Source organism: Daucus carota, chromosome 8 (assembly GCF_001625215.2).
Source record: "Daucus carota subsp. sativus chromosome 8, DH1 v3.0, whole genome shotgun sequence".
Classification (NCBI taxonomy): domain Eukaryota; kingdom Viridiplantae; phylum Streptophyta; class Magnoliopsida; order Apiales; family Apiaceae; genus Daucus; species Daucus carota.
In genome coordinates this window covers 12,648,775-12,671,234 of record NC_030388.2, presented here as the reverse complement: position 1 = coordinate 12,671,234, position 22,460 = coordinate 12,648,775, and the positions used below count along the sequence as shown (strand labels likewise).

Here is a 22,460-nt window from a genome sequence, read left to right as displayed (position 1 = left end):
TTCTTACACAAACGGTATGAATAAGTGCTTTTAACTTATAATCCAGAATCCGGACTTTTAAGCCCTCCCCAAACACCCCCAATGATTTGAAAGTTATATTACGATTGATTTTCTTGAATTTTTATAGTATAAATAGCTTATTAAATTTAATTAGGATAATCATGGGACATGTTAAATTGTGTCACTCAATATTAATATTTGTATATATTGAATTTTGAGTTCTCCTTTCATTTATTTATAATTCTTTACTCAAAAAATATTCAAACTATCTCTTCCATCAAAATTATATAGCCGATCAATACTGATTAGCTGAGTTCTCCGCTCTCTCACATAATAGGACTTTCTTGGTATATTATAATTCCTTTTTTTTTTCCATATACAGACTACACTAGCATTTTGGAATTGGGGGTAGGTTGTAATATACCAAGCAGAGAGAGGAGAGGGAGAGAGCAGACGGAGAGAGATGAGGAATTCCAAAGAATCAAACTCAGATGTTCACGCAGCGGCTCGAGCAGGAGATTTAAGCGGCGTGCAACTCATATGTTCCACCAATCCTTTGGCTGTCAATTCTAGAGATAAGCACTCCAGAACCCCGTATCCTTGTATCTATTTTGTTCGGTACTTTTCTTTTTATTGCATTATCAGTGAAACTAGAAGTGGGTTTTGTATATTTTTTGATAATTTCAAATGGGTTGTTGTTACTATGACTTGATGTTCACACTGAAGCCTGAATTATAGTCGTTTTTGCTTAGTGGGTTAACTAGGGAAGCATGTTTTGTGAAGGGCCTATCAGCTCAAGATATAGGTAGAAACAACCAAACATAAGTCTTAGCTGTAATTGCTCATTCGTATTGAGATGTTTTAAACCTGATTAGAATGAAGAAGGATATATCATGAAACAATTGAGAATCCGACTCATAATAGTGGAGAAGATAATGCTGTGACAAATTTTTTGTACTTAAGTATACAGCTAACTTTGCATTTCTTTGTTATTTTGACTTTTAAATTATTCTAGGCATTGTACCTGTGCGGTGATGAATTTGGTTGCTTTATCATTTGTGACTATTCAGTTTGCTTCAATATGTCTTTTTATCTATAAAATTGTAGAGTAATAGTTTGCATTATTCCCTTGTATTTATCTATGATTTTTTTGTCTTTGATGAATCCAGCATGCCTTGTTGCGCTTATGCTCTGGAATTAGTATCTTTAACAGTTCATGTTTGCTCTATGTTTATTCCTTATAACAGTTTCATATGTAGAAATCAGTGGGAAGACATTAGAAATTTGATACTAAAGTCAAGGATTTGTCAGGTAGTGAACATTAATGGGTAAGAAATTTAATATGAAAGTTGAGGATGTGGTGAGTTCATCTATGATGACTAATTGAAATTGATTGCTTCTGTTGTTAAATTTTTTACCATAGGTTCTGTCCATATTTATTTATTTATGAGATGTGAGGTAATTTATAGTTTAGCCAACTGATTTCCTTGACTGAGAATTGAACTCCAGACTACATTTAGCAGCATGGGCAGGACAAGCACAAGTGGTGAGTTATTTATGTGAGAATAAAGCTGATGTCGGCGCTGCAGCCATGGATGATATGGGTGCTATTCACTTTGCTGCTCAGAAAGGTCATTTGAAAGTTGTTCAGATCCTTATTTCTTCTGGGGTTTCCACCAAATCAGCCAATCGCAAGGGCATGACAGCCCTTCACTATGCTGCACAAGGCTCTAGCTTGGAACTTGTAAAGTACTTAGTTAAGAAAGGTGCAAATCTAAATGCTAAGACCAAAGCTGGTAAAACTCCTTTTGATCTTGCGAGCAGTGAAGAAATCCGCTCATTTTTAGTAGAGAGTGTTTGTATATCAAAAGACAGTGCTGCAGATGGTGAGAAGAAACCTGAAGATGTACCAAAAATATCCATGGACAACGAGGAGGTTACCAAGACAGAAACTGCTGTGTCCATGTCTGAAACTGTTGATCTTGTGAAAGATGAATCTACAAAAAGAAAGAATGATAGCGAAGACGAATCAAAGGAGGATTTTTCTGCACCAAAGAAGCCAAAGATTTCCCTTAATCATCTGCTAGCATCAGACGACACACAGGAAGAAGAAGATAACTTGTAGGCATCTAATACTGTTACTATATTTTTAACTTTCTAGTCATTTACCTAGAATGTCTCAAAGTACTGTTGCTTAAGCAATATGCAAAGTTGTTAACATAGTCTATTTTCATGTGCTCTTGGAAGATGTAAACTATCTGCATGTATTGGACGTAAATCTGGTTGTTGAGCTTGCGTATGAGAGTATTGTGATGTTAACATTTCTTTCGTCCGATAAAGTTTTTATTTGGTATGTGGCCCATGTCAGTTTTGCAGTTTTGCTATCACTAGTTTGCTTTCACTTATAAGTAATGGGTCTATTATATACCAATGATGAGATAATATTAAGCATAATTGTGTGAAGTGATGACAGTGACTGTGACAAAGGCCTTCTGAGTACATGTACATCTAACATACCAAGATTCTTAGATTCTTGGTGTGTGTGTGTAGTGTAGCCAAAGATTTCTGATGTTGCAAGTCTGTCAGTGGGGAATGTATGGTGTTATGCTTTCCTGATTGTTTTCAAGGAGCAACTTGAAATAATTACTTCAGCGTTACATCAAAGCCAGAGAACTATGAATTGTTTAATAAAACAATTTGTTTATATTGAAATTCAAGTTTTTTAGTTTTCTTGAATAAAACTACTCCTAGGTTTAAGTTCATGAACTGAATGAAAAAAGACTGGATCATAAATCATTATATTTCTTACATTCTTGTCTACAGAATTTTAAATAATAAAAAATATGGAAGAAATACTAAGAAGATAAGATTAAAAGAGAATATTTGGTAGTGCCGCCCAACCCCCAGTGACCTAACTTCTCACACTCAGAAAAACTGTAGTGTATGTAAATATATCTTCAACCACATGTCTTTCATGACCTAACCTCTGGCCAACTAATAGTTTAATACTTAAAGCATCAATTAAGATTTTTGAGGATTGTTAATTATATAAAAATTTATAGGGAAAATGTGTAACTTAGATAGTACCTTGTGAGTAAAGATTATCGCATGCACTCAATCCTAATTGCTCATGTTTACTGAATTTGAGTTGCTTGATAAGAAATTGCAAGTTCAAATTCCAAAATCCGCTGGATTCGATTCGGTAAGATAATGAGTGCATACTTCATACTGTACTTAGAGTGGAATCTTTGTTCAATAATCTTATCGAACACGATTCGGGCTAACGATTTCGGATATAATGTCGGGCTGGGTTCGGATATCGTGTCGGATTGGGTAGATAGTTACGGGTCAAAAATATTACTCAACCCGAATTCGATCCGAAATTTTAATGGGTCAGAATACCAAACCCGACTGGCACTAACCGCCGGTAACCCGAACCCGACCCATAATATTTATTAATAAATATTTTTTTAAAATAACAAATAAATGTTATTTTAATGTAAAAATTAAATAATTTTTTTAAAATTAACTAATAAGTATTAAAAAATATATATATATATATTTTTATATAAATACATATAATATTTGTATTATATATTAATTTTCGAGTAATTTCGGGACAATTTCGAGTAACCTGAATTCCACCCGAAAATGACCCCCTTTTTTTCGATTTGGGTACATGAAAGTACACGAAATATTTGTACGATAATATTTATTTTATATATGTTATAATATATTAGATATATAATTATGTATAAACATATATGTTTATATATATTATATACTCCCTCTGTCCCATTTAATTCTATACGTTTCTTTTTCACTGCTCGACACGCACTTCAATGCTCTTATAAAATATAGTTCTATAAATTATTTTTAAAATTTTCTTTTTCTGAATAAAAATATAACATTCAAACTTTTATTCAGAAAAAAAAAATCTTAAAAATAAGTTATAGAACTATACTTTACAAGAGTATTAAAGTCCGTGCCGCATCCCCGTCCCCCAATGTATATAACTCAGGGGGACGGAGGGAGTATACATTAACAAATTGTAAAAAATCGTATGATATATGTTTATACATAAATAAAAATATTACAAAAATAACATAAATATATATTTATCAGAGGTATAATTAGTATTTTATATTCAATTTTTTTTACTTTTCTTGTCCCGTTAATATATGTAAATAGAGTAGATAAGTAGATTTAAATAATAATTTGTTACAATTTGTATAAGAAATTGTATATAAATACTTTTAGTTACCAATTATATTTTTTAAAATATTTTCGTAAAATAATAAAATCTTGAAAGGAATTCTGAATAACTTTTTATGTTTGATACTAACTCCTCAAAAAATGTTTCCTCAAAAAATGTTTGATAACTCCTGCCATTACGTGTAAATGACGTAAAAGTAGTAGGTTTGTTGGAAAGTTAAGTATATTCAAATATTATAAGAAATCAATATGTTCTGTCCTCTGCATATAAATATGATTATTACATATATGAGGCTTCCGAGGGGCTGTCTTGTCTGGTTTGGTGTTTTCTCGGACCAAGAAGATAGATTTACAATAGATACATCACCAAACATATATACATAGAGAGAGAGGAACAATATATATCAGCAGCTGTGGAGTCATTTAGGCTATGCCGTGTAACCCAGAGGTATTATATGCTTTTCATTCTTCTTGTGTAATTTTTCTTTCAGATCTCAATTCATTTTGTTTTAAGATTTTTTAATTTGATTTGTTTGATTTCTTTTCATCAAAATGTATGATATGGGTTTTGTATGAGGGATTGTTAATTATGTTTACATGCAGCAGAATTTGTATTTCATAGCTGGGTCATGATTTTGATTGCCATGAACTATTTGTTTGGGATGATGTTGAATTTGTGTGTGTTTTTTTTGGGATAAGGAGGTTTTGATTTTAATGGGGTATTAAGCATTTTGATAATTGTGGTTTTGGTTTGTAATTTGATGAATTGGAGGGCATTAGGATGTTCACATATCGGTAATGTTGCTAATAAAGTTATGGTACAATACCTGGCTATTAAAATTAATTTAAAGTTACCATCTTTTGTAGTGATAGTCTGATATTAGTTTGATATTTTTAATCTATTCGGAAATGCAAGTGGTGATTCCTGTATGCTTGATTTTGAGTACAGGAGTCCGCGGTGTCTCTGCGTCTTTCTTTTGTCTTTTTTTTTGTTGAAATGTAATCATGCATTAACTGTTCTAGATCTTCTATTTATTTTCTCCGGTGTGAATGGAAATAAATGGTGCAAAACTGCAAATCTCAGGTAAAAGTAATATAGATTGTGATTATATCGTGAGCCAGTTTGCTTGGTATCTATATATGGATAAACTGGTAATGAATTTTCTCCTGAGTTGCAAGCATGATATAACTTTTTTTAGTATAGACAAGAGTATGATCAACTGGTAGGGGTTTTGTTCTATATTAAATGATTAAAAGTCTTCGTGGACAGTTAGGGATTTAGGTATGCATGCAGGAGGATGTTAATACCACAGATGTAATATCCACAAGTATAACAATAATAATTTAGAGAAAAAGAGAATACAAATTAGGACTTTGGTTGAAATAAGAAGTGAATAAGATCAATCACGGCTTTGTCTACTCAATTGAACCCGGTAATTTTAAATAATTGATTAACTTTTCTGTTTACCCTGACGGTTAGGCAATTTTGACTGATTTAACTTTTGTGGGAAAAAATTAATTTTATGTTTAATACTTCTCCAAACATAAAAGTTAAGAGGTGAAAACATAATCCAGCAATTAAAATGAGTAACCCATTGCAAATGTTCGTACAATCCAAGATTCGATCCTCATGACACTCCCTTTCTGGGGAAAATGCAATTCATCAATTAAAAAGAGTAACTGTAATCAAATGAACCTACAATCAAGGACTCCAGTCTCACGACACTACTATTTTCTATGCTGGTACTCTTCATCCTTTTATTTTGTTTCAATAATTTACTCATATTTTTTTCGTGTATATTGTTACCTACTTTGTATTTAGAGAAACATATCTTCCCCTTCATAATTATCTTCTTCTTTTTTTTCTTCGAATTTTTCTATGATTTCTTTATTTTGAAATTAATTATTACTCGTACTTAGTTTTTCATTGTTCATCTTTTCTACTTTATTTTCTTGCACAAAACATTCTTCTTATTTAGTTTTTCTTTGTGATGTTGATCAATTTTTAAAACTATATTTTCTTTATTCATTGTTAATGGGTACTCAAACTGTTGTAACCCTAAAAGCATATCTCTACTATAACAACCACCTTGCATCTGATAATCAGTAGAAAAACCTTGTCGCCTCATCTCACTTTTTGCTTAAAATAATGCCAATCACAAGGCTACGTGGTGTGCTGGCTATAATTAATGCATCAACACTATACTCAAATCTTAATATGTGGAAAATTCCTTTTGTGAATTGGTGGAGACTGGAGAGGCTTTGTGGTGGATATGTCTTTTGAAAATAAATTTTAAAAGAAAGATACCCTTGGATACTTCCTAATTTTAAAGGAAAAGACTCTAATTTAAGGCACATCTGAAGAATAGAATATTTACTGATTTAGGTTTTCAGTTCTGGAGAAAAGAAAATTAACCAGTTTGGTTTCAGTTTAGGAGTCCTGGCAAGTATAATTTATATGAAAATTTAATTATCTAACCGCAATGTATCACATTTCTTGAGTAAAGGATTTAAAATGTCAGATTTTTCCTAGGTGTTTATTAAAGCATATGATGTGTCACTAATGACATAGAATCATAGATATATACAGAAACCGCAAAAGGTCTTTTTTATTTTGCAGCTGGATTTTTCCTTCAGTTAAGATTTATGTTAAACAAATTCCTTTTTAGAATATGGAACAGTGGTATTATCTTTGCGTTTTGATACACACATTTGCACACTGTTAGAGCGGTGCTTTTGAGAATTTGTCTGTGTTCTTTACATTTGAGTGATGCTGCCAGGTTGGCTCAGACATCTATTTGAAATATATAATCTTTTCAAAGATATGGAGAAACTGTGCCTCTGGTCAGACTGCTTCCAGAATTGGAGCTTTTCATTCCAGGAAGTTCTTGATCAACGTTGTTTTATCCTTGGAGAGTTCCTTGTTTCCTTTGTCAACTATACTTAGTGAACACCTGTTTCATAATAAGCACGGGAGGCCTAATGCCATAGTTTCCTGAGTTAGGTGTTGGATCTTTAGCTCACTTCCTACATGTAAGTTTATTTCTAGTACTTGTTAGATGAATATATGTTTTATTTTCATCGTCAAACTAATTATTCCTAAATTGTTGTGGTTTAGTGCATTGCTGATAAGATGTTCCTTCAAGAACCATCAGAAACCATCTTGTGGGGTACCTTCATTATCAAACTGTTTCTATTTTAATTTTTTTTGATTTTTCAATTTCTTTATATCGTTATCATCACTGATACTGTGTATATATTTCTTCCGACTACAGGGCCGAAGTTTGAGAGTGCATAATCAAACTTGTGTACTGGGTTAATTATAGACAATTCTGTTGCTGTGAATATATTTTAATCAATAGCTTGTCCTTTGTCCTCATGTTACCTCTTAGAGCAATAAAACATCTCAGCCAGTGGAGCTTATAAATTGAATCTAGTGTATTTGGAGTTTGCTGTTGCATCTTCTCATAAATTTTGGTGGCTATGTTCTAATATAAGATTCCAAGATACTGTCTAGAACTGATTTTAACTTTGATCAATTCCATCAGTTGCTTTCAAGATGCTCAGCAGTTCTAGACTTATAACCAATTGTTTTCCTGACCACCACGTCAAAGCCTTTGACAAGCTATATACTTTAATAAGGGCTCTGATGCCATTCTACCAGAACAGTTTTTGTTCTGTGCTCATATCTTCTGGAGGACAATATTATTAGTTTATTCAGCTACAGAACTCAAGCGTTTTTTTTACTATTTAGGTTACGTTATATCCATAGACTAGAGATAAACACCCTTCATTTTTATGTCCGTGTTCTTGATTTGCTAAATAAGGAGTTGCAAGCAGTTGAAGTTGCACGAATGGAAAGGTCAGTTTGTGTCTTGTGAGTTTTTCTCAAAATTATTTTCATTTGTATTAATTCAGATTTGACCAAATCCTAATCTGGGTTCCTTAAATTCCTAAAGTCGGAGAAAAAGTACCTGATGTACCTGTCAGGGTCCTTTTCCCCATCTTTAAGTTGAAAATAAGGATGCCCAATCAGGCTCTAATTATATCAATTTTCGCTGATATAGGTACAAAATAATCAAGGAAGTTGGCAATGGAACCTTTGGAAGTGTCTGGAGAGCTTTGCATAAGCAGACTGGTGAAGTTGTAAGTGTTATCTGTTATATTTATTTGTTGTTTTTGGTTTAATAGCATGCCTTTTATAAGGTACATTATCTGTAATGTTAGTGTAGAAGCTGCTATCATGACCTTTCATTTTGTGGCAATATTTACATAGGTTGCTATAAAGATAATGAAAAGAAAATACTACTCATGGGAAGAATGTATAAATTTGAGAGAAGTCAAGGTTACTTCTAACTATCATTGTATTTTCCGTTTATTGTCTTCTATGTCTTATTACAAGTATTAACAATAGACTCTTTTCTGGCAGTCTTTGCGCAAAATGAAGCATTCTAATATTGTGAAGCTCAAGGAAGTAATTAGGGAAAATGACATCTTATACTTTGTGTTTGAGTACATGGTAGGTTATATCAACTCACTTGCTTTGACTCTACTATTCTTTTTCACCATTTAAACTGAAAAATTGTGTGCTCTATAAACAGGAATGCAATTTATATCAACTTATGAAAGACAGAAGTAAACTTTTCTCAGAAAGTGAAGTAAGAAATTGGTGTTTTCAAGTATTTCAAGGTCTTGAATACATGCAACAGCGTGGATATTTTCATCGTGATCTCAAACCAGGTGAGTATCGTAATGTACGAGGGAACCAAACTCCAAGCTGGAGATATAGTTGGTTCATTATGGTAGGATACTTAAGAGGACATGACATAAACAGAAGGAATTGGGTTGTGGGAGAGAATGGAATTATGTCTAATATATATTAGAGGAGATGAACATAAAACAGGTATCTAGAAAATAGATTTTTATAGATTCAAGGATATAAATGCTGCTGCTGCTTTTTTGTTTTTTCTTTGTTGACCGGAGTAAATAAGAGTATAAATACACTTGTAAATTTCTAATGATTAGCTTGGCTGTAAAAAGATAGTATTTAGTTCTTGGTCTGGAGCTATGGTTTTTTATTTTCATGTCTTGCAATATTTCATAGAAGAGTCGACCTTAAAAACTTATAATGCAAATTTGAATTTTGCTGTGTCGGTTGGTGCTTTTGTATGTTGTGTCGTTTGACATGTTATAATTTTTAGAAGTAACTCATACTAGGTGTCCCATAAATATACATCTTTGATGTGCTTTGTTTACAGAAAACTTGCTAGTTTCAAAGCAAACAATAAAAATTGCTGATTTTGGTCTGGCTCGAGAGATCAATTCCTCCCCACCATATACGGAGTATGTGTCAACACGCTGGTGCGTAATATTTCTGAATTTTTTTTAATTTTTGTTTTGTAGTTCTATTATTTTGTGGTAGCTAAGACATAGGCTTTTGTCAGGTATAGGGCACCTGAAGTTCTTCTTCAGTCTCCAGCATATAGTTCTGCAGTTGGTGAGTATAATATTGACACAGAAAAAAAAAAAAAGAATGTGTGATATATTTGTTGTTAGGCTGCACAGTCTAAAGGTTGTAATTAATTTATCTTACAATGTCCAGATATGTGGGCGATGGGGGCAATCATGGCTGAACTATTAACTCTGCGGCCACTTTTTCCAGGTTCAAGGTATCAGTTTATTTCATTATAATCCCTTCTGCATAACTTGTACATTGCTTTGTAGGTATCTTAAGCTGATTGGTAATGATATTTTTATTATAGGCACTTTGTTGAGCCAATCTTAATATGAATTTTTAGAAATCGATTTCGGATAAATTGTGTTTAAACGAATGATGTTTCCTGCTTATCATAATATTATATGAAATTATTGGTTGCTAAACTATACTTCATTTTTTGTGTGTATGTGACTGGTAAATGTTTGTCGTATTTTTCTCTTTTGCAGTGAAGCAGATGAAATTTACAAAATATGCAGTGTAATAGGTAGCCCTACAGAGATTAAATGGGCTGAAGGGCTTAAACTAGCAAATGCAATCAATTATCAGTTTCCGAAGGTGAAAGGCGTTGCTTCCTCTATGTAGTATAGTTTTAATGTTTGCATCAATTGTTATAAGTCTAATACAGTTTCTAACTATTTTCAATGCTCTTGATTTGATATGGCAGCATGGAGGTGTTCCTCTCTCTTCATTGATACCATGTGGAAGCAAAGATGCAATTAACCTCATTACAGTAAGTTTCATGCTAATTTTACTTTATCTTATGTGACACAGTTTGATTTTCCAGTTCTATTTTATTTCCTTAGTTCAACTCCTTCTTTCCAGCTTGGAAAGCTCAGTGTGTGTGTGTGTGTGTGCGCGCTAAATTAAAGCTCACTTTACTGGCTACTTATCCCTTTTTATTGTGTGTTTGTCCAATAATGTTAGTTGCTTTGTTCGTGGGATCCTTGCAAGAGGCCTACAGCCTCGGAGGTTCTTCGGCATCCTTTCTTCCAGGTAAAGACATTATTTTCTTGCAATAATGGGATATGATGTAACTTCATCTGTATTCGGATATTTGCAATTTATTTAGGTTACTAATAGAATTATTGTTTTTTCGGTATTTTGGCAGAGTTGCTATTATGTACCTCCATCTCTTCGTCCCAAACCTACTGCTTTAAGAACTCCTCCTGGTTAGCCCCCCCCCTCCTCCTCCCTACCTACCTTCCTACCTTCCTTTCTTATCCCTCTTCCTCTCTCCCTATCCCTGATACTTTTTAAATTTTCTGCAGCTGCAAATAGAGGATCTTTGGAGCAGAAAAGTGTGAAGAGGTATTCTGGTGACAACCTGACAACTTTGAAGTCTTCATATGCTCTTTCTTCAGTCAAAGCTCACTCAAATTTAAACACAGGTGATGTTTCTACTTGTAAATTGTATTAAAAATGCTACCTATAGTATTCTTACAGCCCCAAATTTGCCCTTGCTTTCGTCTCTTACAAAGAAACACCCTTGTGTCTGTACTCTGTTCCTTGTTTTTTTTTTTTTCACAAGATGTTCCTGGTTTTGTTTAAGTAGCACATCGATTTAAGAATTTATGTAACGCATTATTGACATCTGATCCAAACATTTGTTGCAGGTGTGCAACGGAAGTTGGAAATTAGCCAACAGGTACTGGGTTTTTTTTCCTTCTTTTGGTTATATGTTTCAACTACTATATGTGTTTTATTAGTGTACCTTACCTAAACTATGCTGAGTATAATTGTGTTCTTTTTGTAGGATGCAACTAAGAATATAAAAACTTTGAAAAACCCTGCTGTGAAGCAACCAAGACAGAGGCCATCTGTCGGGGATAGTACACGTAAGTTTATGCTCTTGCAACACAATTTTGTTCCATTTAATTTCATAAAACTTTGCGGCTTTCTTGTCTTCATAGTTTCTTCAAAGTGTGAATATAATTACCCTCCGAAATCAATGTCTTGAAATTTATTATCTAATGCATGGATATGATGGTAACGCAGCATTGAATATTTATTTAGTATAGAATGTTGTGAGTATCTTTTCTAATTAAAATAAAAGTTTACATCTAAGTAAACAAAGAAAGAGAATTACAAAAATTTATCATGTACAAATTGTTTTGTATTGTCGAAAAGATGTGCAAAGGGTCAAATGTACCATGTACGTTGTATATACTAGTGTTTCCAATTTTCATACAGAAAGATTGTATTCTCCATCTGTCAACAGCAACCATTCACACAGGGAAAGCACACGGACCTTCCGCTACTGCTGAGAAGTTGGCAAATATGAGAATTGGACCAGGCAAACAGCCTGTAAAGCGAACCATTCCGCCTCCTATGAGGGCTGGAGGATTGAATGGTCAACCTGACTTGTTTCTTGGACGATCTCAAGAGGTCCAGGCCGGCAGAACCTACCCCAAAAAAGTTGCTGGATGAATAATATGGAGCTCATTTTACTGGATGAATCAGAATTCCGTATCGCCATCTTGTTCAGTGTAACTATAAGAGCTCCTTTTGTGCCTGCTCTGCCCAACCGCGTTATCTCGGAGGTACTGTGTTTTCTTAATCTGATGGGTGTGGTGCTAGGTTCCTTGGTTTTGACATGAACAAGCTCTGGTTTGTCTACATAATATGTAATTACAATATATTTGATGCAAGGCCCTTCCGCCGGAGCCACGGGACTGACTACTTTGATGCTCAATTTGTCTATAAATACATTTTATTTGGTCTGAAAGTTTTCGTTAGATCCTAGTAATGTGCTCGAGTTAAACTTCCCATATAAACTTAAACCTCATATATTTGATCAAACTAATTATCTTAACAACTTGCATTTAACCAAAGAATATGATTATTAATGTATTGTAATCTACTTTCAACGAGCATTGTAATCTCATACTACAATTTTACTGTATTTTTGAAAAAAAATCGAAAAAAATGAGAATTTTTACAAATTTTCCAAATAATAATAAGTTTATCCTCACAAACTGGTGACAACGGCTATTTTAGACTGAATTTGGACAGAAAGATGCAAGCAAAATTCAAATCTAAGAATTACATTATATCAATATTATAAATTTAAAAAATAAATCAAAAAATATTAAAAATAAGGGATGTGATATGCTCTTTACTTAAAAAAGAAAAAAAAATATAATATCGAAGTATATTAACATAGTTGGTGAACAGTCTTGCTAAATTTATTGAAATTTTTAGCATGAATATTGTGAAGGAGCCAATAGCATAGGTCACAAATTTACATACTTCGTGACAACAAAATGATTTATAGCAGCAAGTATGGTTATGGCTCACTTGTGAGAGTTCAACAATTTAAATCTTCTCAAACACAAAATGAGAGTGCTACTGTGATTAAAAAAAGAAGGGAGGATATCTCAAATTCATAAATCATTTCATTTTATTTGATGCCTGAGTATATTAAATTTGGGTCCAGGTCCTTAGCATCTCAAATTCATATATCATTTCATTTTATTTGATGCATGAGTATATTAAATTTGGGTCCAGGTCCCTAGCATATGCTGGGACCTGTTAAAAATCATACAACTTTCTGACCGCTGAGGACTTGTTAAAAATCATACAGCTTTCTGACCGTTGGATGCATATCCAGCGGCCAGGATTAAAACAAAATTTTAGTATGTCCAGCGCTTTTTTAACGCTGGACGGTAGAAATCCATTTTTCCCACGTACAGCGCTTTTTTAGCGTTGGATAGGTTTCCCCGTCCAGCACTAAAAAAGCTGGACATGTTAAAACTTTGTTTTAATCCTGGCCGCTAGATATGCATCCAACGGCCAGGAAGCTGTATGATTTTTAACGGGTCCTTAACATATGCTAGGGACCTGGACCCATTAAATTTTAACCTGCAATCAACTTAACAAAGGTCCCTGCAACATACTATTTTGTTTTGTTGTGTTTTTGCCAAGTGTACTAGTCTTCAACGAGATCAGACAAGTAGAATCATGCTCTAGCTTGCAAAACTTTCAAAAAAAAAATTTGACATAAACTAAAATGATTCCATAAGTTATAATATATGTTACTGCTACATTTGATCCAGAATTCCAACACCTAGAACTGGAATCACCAACGCATCCTATTGTTTAAGATGGCCAAGTCGCCATTGCAGGTAAATGGCAAAGCTCGAAAAACTACTTCACTTCCATGCGCCAACAAGATTAGTCTAGAGGTATTGATCTTGTATTCTCTCCCGGTTTTGTTCCCACCAAAGTTTTGCATCAACCTCTCCAAACTTCTCCCGGCTGTGTACAACAGAGTAATGTACGAAAAAAATGTACTTAAACAATTAGTTTAAACGATACTGAGCATCTGATTCTAGATTAATTAAGGTTGCATGCATTAATTAAAAATCATTTCTAACAATATTGATTGCTGTTCTGTTTGATCTTTCCTGCTATCAGAATTTTGTTGTAATAGGTAGACTGTTTTTGACGTAGATTTGTAATGAAATCAGTGGGAATTGTTTACCTGAATCTGACACGTCGAAGCTCTCTAGTCCCATCTGCTAGTTGTCTGATAGTTATGTAAACTCCAGTCTCATCTTGTTCCACCCACTCTGATTCTACATCACTAGCATTGCTAATAGAAACGGATGCCTCATCTCTAGAGGAGGTGGTCGTCCTTGATGCTTCCACAGAGGATGCCTCGCATTTTGGACCACCAGTAGCATAAACATTAGAACTGACATTGTATTGCTGGTTGCCACCTTGATCTGGAGAGTCTGCAGGAAAATAAGCTCTACTACTAGAAGCTTTATAATGGTCTTTTGGAGTCCAGTCTTTGTTAAGTGATGGAGTCACAGGGCTTTCCTTAACTAATCCTAGCCTGGAGTAAGAAGAATCTCTCTGCAGAAACACATTTTAAATTACTATCCAGTAAATTTTTATAGATGTACAATTTGAAATGTGGTATGTTGGTATCTAGACCATATATTAAGAATGGTTTCAACAAATTGACTTCATAAAACATTTAGTTGTACCATTTATGAAGCCATGTGAATTCTCTTTAATGAATTTACCTTGCTTAGAAGACAACTAACTGCGTCCTAGCACCAGTACTGTATACATTTGATTAAAAGCAGGTGAACAAAACTGATGTAGTAGAGAAATTACCGCATCCTCGGACCCTGGAGTGCCAAGTGCTTGCTTATTAAATCTCTGAACGTTGTAGAGCTCCATAATTCGATCATAATTTTCACCCCACCATCGTTGAGCTTGCCACTTGTTAAACATCTCCCGGCTTCAATGTGAAAATATCAGTAATGTTATCCCAAAGATAAGTGTACTGAATTCAACAACATTCATCGACAAAAAGTATCTGATATCATTTTTCTCAATGTTTCACAAAAAACTAAATAAGAAAATCAGGTGGTAACTATTTTGAAGCAGGCCCATAAAACAGGCAAGCTTCCTGACACCTAAGATTAAGTGTATGTCTGAAGGTAGGAATGATCAATGCAGTAGTTGGCTTTTATGCAAATACTCTTACATAAGTTTTGAACATGATTATGATTGTCTAGGTGCAACTTAAGTTCTAGTACTATTCATGGAGTCAAGAACCGAGATCCGTCTAAGATAGACCTTGTCAGATCTTTAAAAAGGGGACCAAGCACACTGTCGACGCAGATAAACACTTTATTTACATGAATCATTCTGTCTTATACAATTTTTATTAATCTTGAAGTGAAATTCAGAAAAGTAAAAGACTTGAATAATTTAACCATTCACAATAAGTGGTAAAGGTTTATTACATGAGCAAAACTTCTTTTAGTCAGGTAAAATAAAATCATTTAAAATACCAAAATGCATCTAAACCATAGTTCAGCTTAACAAGGAGTAAACGTTACCTAAAGCGAATCCGTTTAAGATCATTCCCACCATTAGGAAGAGACACAAATGTGATTTGGACACCAGGCTCCACCTGTGCCATCCACTCTCCAGGCTCATCTTCATTCTTCACAGGTACTTCAGCAGACTGAGTCGATACAGATGATGATCCTCCAGGCCTAGCAAACCTTGAGTCAGCTCTACTGGCTTGATGGTTTCCGGTTCTTGTAAAATCCCAAGCAGGAGTAGAGCTTGAGCTTTCTGGTTGCCTGCTAGGGTACGGTACTCCTTCTGAACTGGTATCAAATTCAGGGTAGCCTCTCTGTCCTTTCTTGAAGGTGGGGGAGCCTGTGCAAGGCTTGCATTGTTTATAAGCACCAGAAAATTTCACTGCTATATCCTTGATCTGCAAATGATCAAAAGGAGATCAATATTCCATATGTATCCAATGCTTTTGTAAACAAACGTTGATTTATCCTTAACAATTGCAACTTAAAAAGAAAAGCATACACAGGGAACATTTCATATAAATCATGATGTATTAGATTACATCATGATTTGCCTAGCATTGGAGCATGCTCTCTGCGCATTATTACAGCTAAACTAAATTAAAATCAAAATTCGAGAAAAATGACATGTCTGAAGGATGTCATTCTGCAAACACAATATCACCACCATATAAAATTAATGATAAAAATATAAGATACCCAGTTTTCTCCTAAAAGCTTAGTGCAGTTGTTGGATCATTTATAATGTAAAGATTATTTATGATTTAAGAGCTCTGCACTATGATACGTCTGTCGAAATACAGTACTGAGTTTAACTGCAGTAAGGTAGGAGCATTAGTTTGACATGGATAATATAGCACAAAGCCACAAACACACATGATACAGTTAGGTCCTATGTACTCATTTTAAAGTGCTGGAAAGGGTGGCACTCCTACATATAATTTTCATGTAAATTTCAGACAAGGCACCGGAAAGATTTGAAACATGACGATCACACTATATGGAAGGTATATTGTTATAAAGTTCCTATTTGGTTTATTCGTAGTCGCCTAATTAACTTGCATGTGCCAGGTTTCCGAACTGACCCCGTAGAAGAGTCCTCCACGGCTCCCCTGGATCATTCCATGCAATATAATGTCTCTACTCCTTAAAATTTTCTAATGCACTTGAATGTTGATGACCCTTGTTCACTGTTATTCCAGTCGGGAAATCAGTTAAAATCAAGTGTCTTTGAACCATAGAAGGCAAGGAAGAAATTGCTCATTTGAGTGTATCAGGAAATCTGCAACACTCCATTCACTTTTTCTTTTTCCTTTATTAAGTTTCTTGTTCTTCTCACCCAAGAAAAACATAAAAAAATAAAAAGACAACAAACAAAGAAGTTGTTTGTTTTAGTAAACCAAGAAAATACTCCTGCAATCCAGTTTGAAGGAACAGCCACAGCCATGGTGTGCTTTAAGTACACTACTGCAACTAGTACAAAGCACAGCAGCACAAGGACCAAGGCTGGACTTACTGATCCACTTAGTCACACCAATTCAGATACAAATATACATATATAGATTAGTAAATCTGACACAAATTTACTTCTCTGAATAAACATGCAATAGCATTCTGCATTTTCCTATATGCAACTTTTGAATCACTGGTGGGTCACCTCAAGGGCAGTGAGGATGTGTCTTTTCCAAACATGGGGTCTAGTCTTTTCCTCAGATCTCTAGTTGGCCTTACTGTTTCAGGAATATATTTTCACTAGTCCCTCATGGAATTGCATGCAGTAAAAAGAGTATTTTGACCAGAAGTAGTTCATGCCGGGCATCTAATCTTAGTAAAGAACTTGATTTCTTTGCTCTAACCTGTGGAACTCCATATTTACCACTCTGGGCCTGTGGGAATTTAATTTTCACTTCTTGACTATAATCTTTTGGCGACACTGAGTAACATATTTTTAATACTATACGTTCATCGATGTCAACAATATCATACTAGATAGGCGTTCAATAATGTCATATTGTCCACTACATCATGTTAAGTGAATAACTTTTCGCGATTCTTAATTTATTGACATGAAAGCATAAGATACGTAGTTATACACACGTCATATTATCCATTATAAGTGTTAACTGAATTGTCATAAACAATATCACTAGTAAAAATTTATATCCCTTGAAAGAAGGGATAGCATCTATGTGGACTTTGTTTTCACTTGCTCTACTGTGTTCTATCTTTCTACATGTTTGTATCAGGTTACCAGACATGACAAGTCTTCATCAGATACAAAAATGTTAATAATAGTCAAATTTATATGACAAATTTGAAACAGTTAAAATTTATTGCAGCAGAATTCTCTGGGGTAGTTGAACTTTTATGAGAGTATGATGAGTGCATAATAATGTTTGTTTTAACAAAGATAGATTTATCTCCCTTGCTCCTAATATTCCCTCGTTTTATGATAACTAGGCATAAGGTCACGATTGGATAACCCAGGTGATGGTTAATCCTTAGTTGTTCTGGGACCCAGGTTCGATTCTGCCTCATCCGAAAAGTATTAGAACATAACAATTAAAAAGGAAAACATGCCGATCTTCATTTTTGGAAATTGATGATAATCCAAAAACAGAAAACGAAACTGGACAAGACGAAATATAAAACAAAAGGGCACGAAATAGACGAAACAGGAGTAGATGAGATAGGTAGGATGGATGGAAGCAGAGGTTCTTATATGGGAAGAATAAAGCTCAAAAGAATTCAAGTGTGCACGAGCTATACAACTTTTCCTCTGAAACAAGCAATACTCCATTAATACACATTACCATTCTATTCTTTACACGATTATGCTATGCTGTACTTTGCACCTATATCAAACATCTACACATACACCTAGGTGAACCCCACTCATTCTTAGCTGAGCCCCATTAGACTGGTCCAAATCTTAAAAATAAAATAAAATCATAATCAAGTTTGCAAGATAAAACATACTAAGAACAAAAATAACAATATATTAGTCAGTCGGGACTTAAGTCTAGACCGGTCACGACGAATGACAGAAGTTTAGAAGATGGAACCTGGGCAGTCAGGCTTTTGACGGCTTCTTTAGTACTAGGTGTCCCACGCGGAGGAGCACCTTCTTCTTCTCCGTCCTCTGTTGCTTGCTTTGAACACGTTATACATGTCAGCATCTTTATTTCCCCTGTTTTTCACACCTACACAACATTATTCCTCTGGTATCAACCAAGAATCCTCCATTGCTATATCAAACACTTTTCAATTTAAAATTTAAGTAATTATGGAAACATGTGTAACGTTGGTAAAAAAAACATGTGTAAATGAATGACTTGCCAAAAAATTCAAATAAAGAAATCTTTGTTTGGTAAGTGAAGATATGGTATCATGGATTAATTGTTCAAACTAAATGTGATTATATACTTAATACTTGCAAACCATTTTAAATTTCAAAAATTTACATATAAATAAAGTATGAATATGAATATACCATTAATATAATGCATATTAGAAATTCGAATATGAAATTTTATTTGTAAAAAGAAAAAAAATGCAGATACATAGAAAACTGGAAAGTGAAATGAGCAAGTGCTTTAATCTACAAGGCTGGACCCGAAGAGAAAGAAAAGAATAAAGACACAAAGAGAAAGAATGTTTAGAATGCACATCCATTTCTCTTGCGTGCTGCAGAGATCTAACACTTTCAAGATCAAATAAAACAAATAATTACATTTAGAGACAAAAATTGCTTTTAATTAAATCATGAAAAACTATTAAAAATTAGTGGGGAAAAAATTATCAATCCCTTCATGAGGTGATTACGTGATCCTGATTCCGTCACTGTTCCGTGGGCGCGAAAGAATGGTGAAGAGGAGTGCAAGAGAGGGAGACAAAAAAGAACTCCGACAGATGATCATAACTCATAAGTAACTAATAATTACTGATTTGAAAATGACTCACCTAAAAACACAAGTAATAATTAGCTTCTTTATTAGCCTTCACCTTGTTCTTTCACTCCTCCTCTTCTCAGCCTTCACTGCATTGAAACACAAACAAACCAGTGTAAATAAATAAATAAATAAAAATATATATATGTATACGTATAAACATGTACATGAGTGATCTATACGGGATAGAATTAACGAGGCCTTGATCAGTTGGGCAGTGAATCTCGTAAAAATGAGATATACCGAGTCAGATTCGGAGCAGCCGCGACAAGTGAAATGAATGAATATGGCGAGTGATTAGAGTGAAAGATGATAGAAATATGGTGGTATGGTAGAAGAATCTTTGAGCGTAGATTAGGCTCCGGCGAGAAGTAGTGATTGATAGAGCCAACGTTAATGTTGTGACGTACATGCAAGAAAAGATATAGACAAAGAAATGAGTAGTAGAGACAAGAAAAGAGAACATATGTGCGTTTTTATACACGCATGTCGGATGTCATTCCGTCGCTTATGTAACGCCATGCTTTATATATATTGGAGTTTTATAGTTTATACTAACAACGCCTTACCCGTGTGCAGTTAATTTTTAATGAAAAATAATTTTAGTAGTATATAAATTTATGTATAATATATCGTATTTTTATAATATATATGAGGACGAGGAAGCATGACGGGGAAGGAGGATCACGAATCGAAGCGAGATATATCAAATAGAGAGACACCAATCCTCATCTCCGTTTCTTCCCCTCGAATTTTTGGAAAAACGTCTCCCACTTTTTTTCCTCGTCTTCAAAAAATTCACCATTTTTCGACTCCGAATGGAGTGGAAGCCGATTTAGGTAAAGCTGCAAAACTGATTTGGTCATTAAGAAACTCGACTTGACAATCGGTATAAAACTCGACCCAGCACGACTCGACTGGTTGTTAACAAGATCGAGTTCGAACAACCAAACATGTTCGATAGGCATAACGAGTCAATCAGACCTTTTTAAATTTCCGACTTGACTCGGATCGAACTCGAGTTTGACTCGTTAAACTCGAACTTGACTCGGCAAGCTATATGTATCAGAAAAAATAATCTTTTTTTGTAAAAATGAATATTATACCTAAAGGCAGTTCCATCTCTCATCATTGTAGTCCTTGGATATGAGTGTTGTTTTTAAGTAGCACATATGTAATTTTATGCCGGCAAACAAACATGCATGATATTACCTACTACCAATTCCACTACGTTCATAAAAATGAGCAGTGGTAGTTCTATTTTTTTAAGAGGAGCTAATGTGTATAAAATACTGCATCTAAATACATATTTTTTGTCTTCTATTCAATCCACCTGCATCTCTAACCATCTAAAGAAGAATACAAAATGTTCTTTGATTTACACGAAAGAAATTTCTACACACATTGCACATTATCACTCTCCCTTATCTTTTGATTCAAATCACGCAATCTCCTTTTTTTTTTCCGGTCCTTTTGTCATGTTATATTATTTGGGAATTATATAATGTATTCCTAATCGAGTATCACACTAGATGCAAAATTACAACATAATTAATCATTATAACTATAAAAACAAATATTATCCCAATTTCTCCTATTTCTGAATGAAGCACCAATTCGAATCATTCTATGTATAAAAAGACATTATATATACTATAGATATGACAAAAATAGTGAATAACCACACTACCTTGCTTATCCAAACTAAAACATGTATATGTATCGTAGATGCTACAGCAGTGATCCATAAATATGTTTATACTGAAAGGTGAATAAAAAAAAGTAAGAAAGAGAAGGAATAAATACTTGTATTATTTTCTCAAAATTCAATAAAGTAGAGGAGTGAAGGTGTTTTCTTCTTCTTCTTCTTTTTCCCTTCTGGTAGATGGTCGCACATAATGTTGAGGGGAAAGATTAATAAAAAAATCCTGGGAGGTTGCGGGAATGAAAATATAAGAGCTTTGGATAAACAAAAAAAAATGGTCTAAAGAAATGATTTTTTTTTTTTGCCAAAGATTAATAACAAATGAAATGGAGTCAGTTAATTAATTTCCTTCCCTTTATAAGTAATTATTTCAAAACAAACGACCCTCATAATGTACATATTATATTTTAATTCTACATTACTCTTTAATAACATAATTTATTTTTACACAAATGTCATCGATTTATGTATCACAAACTATCAGGATATGATAATTACTTCTTAAAAAACATTACTATTACTTATCAGTATTCAAGCATTTATTTCACCACATTACTCTTGTTATGTTATAATATATTACTTCTCCAGTCTTTAATATTAACTTTTTAATAGTTTTATAAATGGTCCAAATTGTTAGCTTTTTTGTTGTATCTATATGCTTATGTTTCAACTTTACTAAAAAAAATAAAATTTGACTCGTTGATTTTCATTAAGAATTACGTATATGCGAAATTACAATTCCAATGCATAATTTGAAAAATGTAAAGTATCTTTAATACTCTTTGCCAACTACTGATGACTACTACAGCGTCCCATTTCTTGTATATTTATATAAAAATATTTGCTCATATTAATTTCAACATACAATTTCTATAATCATCTAGTTCTACAAGTAAATTTTATGACAACTACTTCCAAAGAAATGAAAAGAAGAAGGAAGCAGATCCAACACAAATGAAGAAACTAGCTCTAAGAATCAAGCAGAAGTCAGATAACAAATTGATTGATTTAAATGAATTTTCAGATGACCAAGGGAACATTTCAACAGAGTAAGGAAGATTTCAAGTTGTCCAGATGATGACAAAAAATTTATTTTCCATCTGTATATTACTCCGACAAGTAAATTGTCGAGTGTTTATCTAAGTAAGACAATGATATCTTAATAAAAATATATGCTTTTTTATACCATGTTCATAGATGTAACATTTCACATTTTATAAATGGTGAACCACAAAGCTTTCAAC

At 33.7% G+C, this 22,460-nt stretch overlaps 3 protein-coding genes across 11 annotated transcripts; 2 read left to right on the top strand and 1 right to left on the bottom strand.

Moving 5' to 3' along the window:
* Positions 1–326: 326 nt before the first annotated feature.
* LOC108197404 (uncharacterized) lies at positions 327–2,362 on the top strand. Its single transcript, XM_017365010.2, has 2 exons — positions 327–594; positions 1,510–2,362. Exons 1-2 carry the CDS (start codon positions 464–466, stop codon positions 2,123–2,125), a joined length of 747 nt encoding a protein of 248 aa, XP_017220499.1. The 5' UTR covers positions 327–463; the 3' UTR covers positions 2,126–2,362.
* A 2,118-nt stretch (positions 2,363–4,480) lies between these two features.
* Positions 4,481–12,437, top strand: LOC108199996 (cyclin-dependent kinase F-4). 4 transcript variants are annotated; one of them, XM_017368041.2, is made up of 19 exons: positions 4,481–4,663; positions 6,996–7,248; positions 7,334–7,385; positions 7,491–8,077; positions 8,283–8,361; positions 8,492–8,560; positions 8,645–8,734; positions 8,817–8,955; positions 9,474–9,576; positions 9,660–9,712; positions 9,818–9,884; positions 10,159–10,267; positions 10,377–10,442; positions 10,637–10,705; positions 10,821–10,881; positions 10,981–11,100; positions 11,326–11,357; positions 11,466–11,547; positions 11,931–12,437. In XM_017368041.2, exons 4-19 carry the CDS (start codon positions 8,070–8,072, stop codon positions 12,137–12,139), a joined length of 1,356 nt encoding a protein of 451 aa, XP_017223530.1. In that variant the 5' UTR covers positions 4,481–4,663; positions 6,996–7,248; positions 7,334–7,385; positions 7,491–8,069; the 3' UTR covers positions 12,140–12,437. The 4 variants fall into 4 exon arrangements, with proteins under 4 accessions (XP_017223530.1, XP_017223531.1, XP_017223532.1 ...); XM_017368042.2 differs by having other exon boundaries at positions 4,517–4,663; positions 7,334–7,380; XM_017368043.2 differs by lacking the exons at positions 4,481–4,663; positions 6,996–7,248; positions 7,334–7,385 and having other exon boundaries at positions 7,944–8,077; positions 11,946–12,277.
* A 1,161-nt stretch (positions 12,438–13,598) lies between these two features.
* Positions 13,599–20,005, bottom strand: LOC108198782 (protein BREVIS RADIX). 6 transcript variants are annotated; one of them, XM_017366555.2, is made up of 7 exons: positions 19,679–20,005; positions 19,525–19,600; positions 18,627–18,764; positions 15,574–15,959; positions 14,840–14,966; positions 14,196–14,572; positions 13,599–13,969 (listed from the first exon to the last, which is right to left on the bottom strand). In XM_017366555.2, exons 3-7 carry the CDS (start codon positions 18,738–18,740, stop codon positions 13,891–13,893), a joined length of 1,083 nt encoding a protein of 360 aa, XP_017222044.1. In that variant the 5' UTR covers positions 18,741–18,764; positions 19,525–19,600; positions 19,679–20,005; the 3' UTR covers positions 13,599–13,890. The 6 variants fall into 6 exon arrangements, with proteins under 6 accessions (XP_017222044.1, XP_063938648.1, XP_017222041.1 ...); XM_064082578.1 differs by having other exon boundaries at positions 18,627–18,751; XM_017366552.2 differs by having other exon boundaries at positions 19,694–20,005.
* Between the last annotated feature and the right edge of the window lie 2,455 nt (positions 20,006–22,460).

What these genes read in the sequence shown, in the direction of transcription:
- LOC108199996 (XM_017368041.2), top strand. An exon ending in ATAAGCAGACTGGTGAAGTT is followed by an intron (nt 8,362 to 8,491) that starts GTAAGTGTTATC and finishes ATATTTACATAG; the next exon opens with GTTGCTATAAAGATAATGAA. An exon ending in ATCTGTCGGGGATAGTACAC is followed by an intron (nt 11,548 to 11,930) that starts GTAAGTTTATGC and finishes ATCTGTCAACAG; the next exon opens with CAACCATTCACACAGGGAAA.
- LOC108197404 (XM_017365010.2), top strand. Translation starts at nt 464, where the DNA reads ATGAGGAATTCCAAAGAATCAAACTCAGATGTTCACGCAGCGGCTCGA. An exon ending in GATAAGCACTCCAGAACCCC is followed by an intron (nt 595 to 1,509) that starts GTATCCTTGTAT and finishes ATTGAACTCCAG; the next exon opens with ACTACATTTAGCAGCATGGG.
- LOC108198782 (XM_017366555.2), bottom strand. Translation starts at nt 18,740, where the DNA reads ATGCTGACATGTATAACGTGTTCAAAGCAAGCAACAGAGGACGGAGAA. An exon ending in CTTAAACGGATTCGCTTTAG is followed by an intron (nt 14,967 to 15,573) that starts GTAACGTTTACT and finishes TTCACATTGAAG; the next exon opens with CCGGGAGATGTTTAACAAGT. An exon ending in CTCCAGGGTCCGAGGATGCG is followed by an intron (nt 14,573 to 14,839) that starts GTAATTTCTCTA and finishes GTGTTTCTGCAG; the next exon opens with AGAGATTCTTCTTACTCCAG.